We start from the raw sequence: 5,530 nt of genomic DNA, 5'->3' as shown, positions 1-5,530 counted from the left end.
CCAAAAGTGTCCTTTTAATGTTAAATAGGGGAACTTTTCCTAACGAAGGCTTTTATCTCACGCTAATTTGTTTAATTTTAGGTAATGTCCTAGTTAATACAGCTGGACCAATAAAATTGTAGTGGTTGTTCAATAAAAAATGTTATAATGTTTGATAATTTATATAATATAAAGTATATAATACCAATAGGTATATTAAGTATTCCCTAGTTTGATAATGTGATCACGAGAATGTAACATTAGTACGAATCATTGTATTAACATAACTATATTGCATTTTCTATGTATGAAATAAATTAAAACCATGTGTAATCATTTAGGATATTCAAACATTTATTGACGAAGCAGAACACGGAGTCGTTTATTTCTGTATGGGCAGTTTATTACGAGGTGAAACTTTTACAGTTGAAAAAAGAAAAATGTTTTTAAAAGTCTTTGAGAAAATTCCACAACGAGTTCTATGGAAATGGGAAGGAGAACTACACGACAAACCATCGAATGTTATGATACGTAAATGGATGCCTCAACGAGATATATTAGGTAATGTAATATATAACTTAAATGTCTACGCATGTTAAATGCCTAATTATCCTTTGACCTATCAGCACACGCGCAAACTTTCAATAAGTCGACGCGACACAATGAGCCATTATAATATTGTAATATATTTATTAATGAAATTTGATACTTCATTTATAAACTCTAAGATTTAAGTTATGATTGTACATCAACTTTAATATTGCTTACGTAAATGAAAAGATTCGGTTTATATACGGGTTATTGTTAGCATACGGGGAGTCTAGTACTAGAGGTGTATAGTAACTACGTCTTATATCATTTCGGACATATCGTCCTTTATTTCATCAATTATAATAAAGTTATAAAGTAAAATCATAAAAAGTCTATTTTATTTTTTTTTACACCTTTAAAAAAATATTCGACGTCCGTCCTCGAAGATAGTCTTTCTATTTTTCTGTAAGTGCTTAGGCTATTCAAGGCATTACAGTTAGTAGGTACCTGTCTTATATGCATTTTATATTACATATTACATTAATTTACATAGTTTCTAGATTTCATAAATACGTAGAAAATTATTAAATTGAATCTATTAATTTATATTTATAAAAATATTTTAGCAATAAAAGTTCATTCATATTATATTATTATGTATTTATTATAATTTAACAATATTGAAAACTGTAATCCTTGTATATACGTAATTTGTGTTCAAAAGTATAACATTTTCTTCTTAGGATTTTTTTTTTTTTTTATTGAAAGAAATTTATTTACAATCTATATAAAACAATAAGTAAATTTGATAAAAGAATTTTCGACATGAGTTCACATGACTAGAGAAAATATCCACTGATATATGTTTCTTAGGATTTGAAATTTTTATATTTGATATAAAATTCCTATAACTTATAATATCATTTTTATGGGTACAATTATTAGTGTATCCAAGATTTTATTACTGTTGGTTAGCCTCATTCAGAAAATACCATGTTGTGGTAGCATCAAGCAACTATATTCTATGTAATAAAAATGTGCTCACTGTGATCGAAAGTAATGATTTACATTATTTGCTTCATAAATTGATAATTTAAATCACCTTTCACAATAACAAAATTGATTAATAAGTACCTAATTATAAATTGTTGATTTTATTTATTGTATTTCCATTGTTATTCAATTAACAACAACTTATCTATACCATTTAAACAATCTACTTGTAATTTTTTTTTTGACGATTGAGATAATTTAACTGCGAGTAGAATATACATGATTAGCATAAAAATTATAAATATTTTGATGAGTTTTAATGTTTGCTATAAATGTATTTAATTTGTTTTCTGGGCGAATACTTACATGTCCATAAACAATTATATAGGAAATAGGTACTAATCAAATAACCCAATGCAAAAATAAACATTTACGAAATTAACAATTTTACGCCTTAGATTTTTGTTACATTCTATATGGTTTTTTACATAATTATAACAGATTTTATAAAATATACATTTAAAACTGATTTTTTTTGTTAAAAATGTTTTTTAACGACCTTATTTATTTATTTAAAATTCATATATATATATATATATATATATATAAAATGTATGCCAAAGGTTTCATTTTTAAAAATGTTCATTGTTTTTAATATCAAAAAATATAACATTTATTGTGTTTGTTTACAGCTCATCCTAATGTTAAATTATTTATCTCTCATGGTGGTTTATTGGGAACTACTGAAGCTGTGTATGAAGGCGTTCCAATTTTATCAATACCAATTTTTGGTGATCAAATGACAAACGTCAAAGCTGTTAGAGATAAAGGAGCTGCGGAGATTATGTATTATACTGATTTAAATGAAGATGAAATTTTTACAAAAATAAATTCAATGCTTACAGACCCTACGTAAGTGTTTTATGAAATTGTCTGCATAACATAGCTACATGAAGTGCTATATGTACAGCTACATGAATGCATACACTACATTTAGCTTAATTTAAGATGTGTGTCAGAAGATTGTTGATTATGTTTCATATTAATTTGTATAATTTAGATATAAACAAAAAGCCAAAGAGTTATCAGAAGTATTTCGCGATCGACCTATGTCTCCTCTGGAGACTGCCGTGTACTGGACTGAGTATGTTATCAGACACAAAGGGGCACCACACCTTCGTTCAGCTGCTGTTGGAATGCCATGGTACCAATATTATTTAATCGATGTACTGTTGGTAATTTTTATATCGATCGCAACTATCTTTGTATCATTGTACTACTTAATTTTCAAACAAATTTTACGACTTATATATAAAAAAAGTAAAGAAAAACAAACATAATCTAGTAATTTACATTTAGTTTAGGCATAGATGAAATATACAATATATATGTATATTTAATCTATGATTTAGGTACTATGAAATATGTCCTATTTCATTATTATTATATTATATTGGCTCCGAAGCAATGTGTAAAATAATTCCGGGGTCGTCGTCGATTTTAAAAGTGAAAAAAAAAGATACTGTGAAATAATAAATCCAATTGTTCTATGGTGTCCATAATACATATATACATTTATAAGTAGGGGTTTCAATGCAAAGTAAAATAACAATTATTTATATTTTTTCATTGAATTTCTTTGTGTAATTTTATCAATTTATGAGTTTGTAAATGTTATTTTGTGTAATATTTTTTTGTATTAATAAAAACTTCCTCTTTTAATGGTAAGTTGAATTGAAAGTTATGTATTAATAATGTTTTTATAAAGCCACTGTCATTCAGATAAACATTATTTACAATAAACAAAAAGTTATTTTTGATATCAATACTTCGATTAAGTTGATAATAACCATAATTAAAGTTAAAGTATATATCAAGGTAGAAACGATTGCGTATATTTTACTTTTTTTATGATGCGATTGCAAACGTTTTTGTATACTACGTTACCAAATTAATATTTTTCTAAATACGTATACATTTCCGAATTTTATTTGATGATTTAATTACATTTTTTTTTTAGTAAAATCTACTCGATATTTATAATATTGTTATATTATAATTACGTTACAAATTAAAATAAAATGATTCAATATATTGTTTAATTAAAAAATGTTTCTTGTTACAAATATAAATAAAATAATATAATAATGTATAAATATATATTAATATATAATATATTCATAAAATATTGCTTAATATTAATAAAAAAATTTAAAAAAATTACAAGATAATAGTTTTGAATAAACTACACGTCTATACGAATCAAATTGGTTTTCCATTAAATTAATATAAATTTAGGAAAAAATATTATAGTTAAATATGTTATTATTTATTCTATATCTTGTTTACTATCCTATTACCCGGCGTAATAATAGAAAACCATGTTGTTAATCTTATAAAATTTGATTATTTGAAAATAAAACAAAACAAAATATAGATAAATAATATTAAATTTATTAATTCGGTAGGTTGCGATAACGAAAAAAAAGCGCGCCTAAGCAATTCAAAACAGCGCAGTGATGGTGCAACTTGCCCATTTTATCTTTTTCTAATCATTTTCTAATTTTATTATGTTGCGGGAAAAGGTCTGTTTGTAATCGTGCCATTCTCAATCGTATATTATTAAGCGTATTAAGGTCGATTCACACATAACAGTGAAGTGACGTGATGTAACATCAGTGAGCTTCAGTGAAAAAAAAAATATTAATAGACCGTGATAGATCGTGCGTGTTCAGATGCGTCCGACGCAGTGAAGCTCTGGCGTTCACAGTGCTCATCAAGTATCCGTGATAGAAATAAAAATACGTCGTCGCCGATATTTTTTGTTTTTCACGAACGTCTAAACACAAATTTCGACCAGTGTATTTTGTTTTAAGTTGTTTTTATGTAAAATATTTATGTCATAAACGACAAACTTTTGATTGAGTTGGTGCGGAACAGACAGGTTCTTTATGATTTGAAGGACCCGAAGTATTTAAATTTCGATTTGAAGGGAAGAATATGACAGGAAATTGGTGAGGAAATGAAGACTGATGCTGAGTATTTGTATTCGTTATTTATTTATATTAAAACTTTATATTATAACTATTAGTTAATACATGTATATCAGTATATTATGTAATGGTGTGAAATAATAATTTAAGTTGGAAATTATCTATAACTTTCATATGGGATGAATCCAGTGTCTTCTTTTTTCGTTCTTTTCGTCCTGGTCCAAAAGCAATGCTATTATACTAAGCTCTTCTATACTAAAATTCATAGTGCACTTAAGAAATTAATTAATTAAAAAAATAAACACTAAAAATTAAATTAACTTAAAATTCAATTCTGAATAACAACTAGACAGTAAACACCACTGATCACGAGGGAGCACTGGTATAAAAAGGAATACGGTATAAAAAGGTATAAAAAGGTATACCGTATACGGTATCGTGAGAATGAATGTGAAAAATTCGTCATCACGGATGGCACTGAACACGGAAGGTTACGGTCACGTCACGTCACGTCAAGTCACTGTTATATGTGAATCGACCTTAAAGCGCAGTGTTTAAATTAAAGTAATATCTTGAACTTTATAATAAGTTATTATATTATTAATAACATTTAAATTTGAACTGCTTTTTTATTGATAATTCAAGTATATTCGACTTGTTATTTAATATTATTTAGAGATGGATCATTTATCGGTTTGCAGTTACGTATCTATAAAAATGTGTTTTGAGAAAAAAACTTAAAAATAATAGGTTTTCGAACGGTAAACGATCTTATAACAAATGAATCGGTGTCACGGCCGAGTGTTTTAAAAGCGCGATCGGAAAATTTGTTCGTTATGCGCGCGCAGCGGTGGTGTCCAGCTGATTTAAGTACTATGAAATATTTTTATCCGTGCAACGCTGTTGTGGCGTATTGAATTACCACGCTCGACAGGTGCGTGTATGTAATATACCGTATATGCGTTTGCACAGTGCCTCGGCTGTCAGTTATAGTTGATATTCGTTCGGTCATGACGGCTTATATCACTACTCGA

General features: G+C 27.1%; 1 protein-coding gene across 1 annotated transcript; it reads left to right on the top strand.

Moving 5' to 3' along the window:
- Positions 1-320: 320 nt before the first annotated feature.
- On the top strand, positions 321-3,108 carry LOC112683172 (UDP-glucuronosyltransferase 2B13-like). The gene is made up of 3 exons (XM_025554069.1): positions 321-540; positions 2,196-2,415; positions 2,564-3,108. The coding sequence occupies exons 1-3, from the start codon at positions 372-374 to the stop codon at positions 2,841-2,843; spliced, it is 669 nt and encodes a 222-aa protein (XP_025409854.1). The 5' UTR covers positions 321-371; the 3' UTR covers positions 2,844-3,108.
- The last annotated feature ends 2,422 nt before the right edge of the window (positions 3,109-5,530 follow it).

This window comes from Sipha flava, unplaced genomic scaffold (genome assembly GCF_003268045.1).
Source record: "Sipha flava isolate LNK unplaced genomic scaffold, YSA_version1 22185_pilon_pilon, whole genome shotgun sequence".
Classification (NCBI taxonomy): domain Eukaryota; kingdom Metazoa; phylum Arthropoda; class Insecta; order Hemiptera; family Aphididae; genus Sipha; species Sipha flava.
This window is presented reverse-complemented; position numbering and strand designations above follow the sequence as displayed.

Bases quoted from the DNA above. Each gene is read 5' to 3' on its own strand.
- LOC112683172 (XM_025554069.1), top strand. From the start codon at position 372: ATGGGCAGTTTATTACGAGGTGAAACTTTTACAGTTGAAAAAAGAAAA. The intron at 541-2,195 runs GTAATGTAATAT...GTTTGTTTACAG, and splicing joins GCCTCAACGAGATATATTAG to CTCATCCTAATGTTAAATTA. The intron at 2,416-2,563 runs GTAAGTGTTTTA...TGTATAATTTAG, and splicing joins TCAATGCTTACAGACCCTAC to ATATAAACAAAAAGCCAAAG.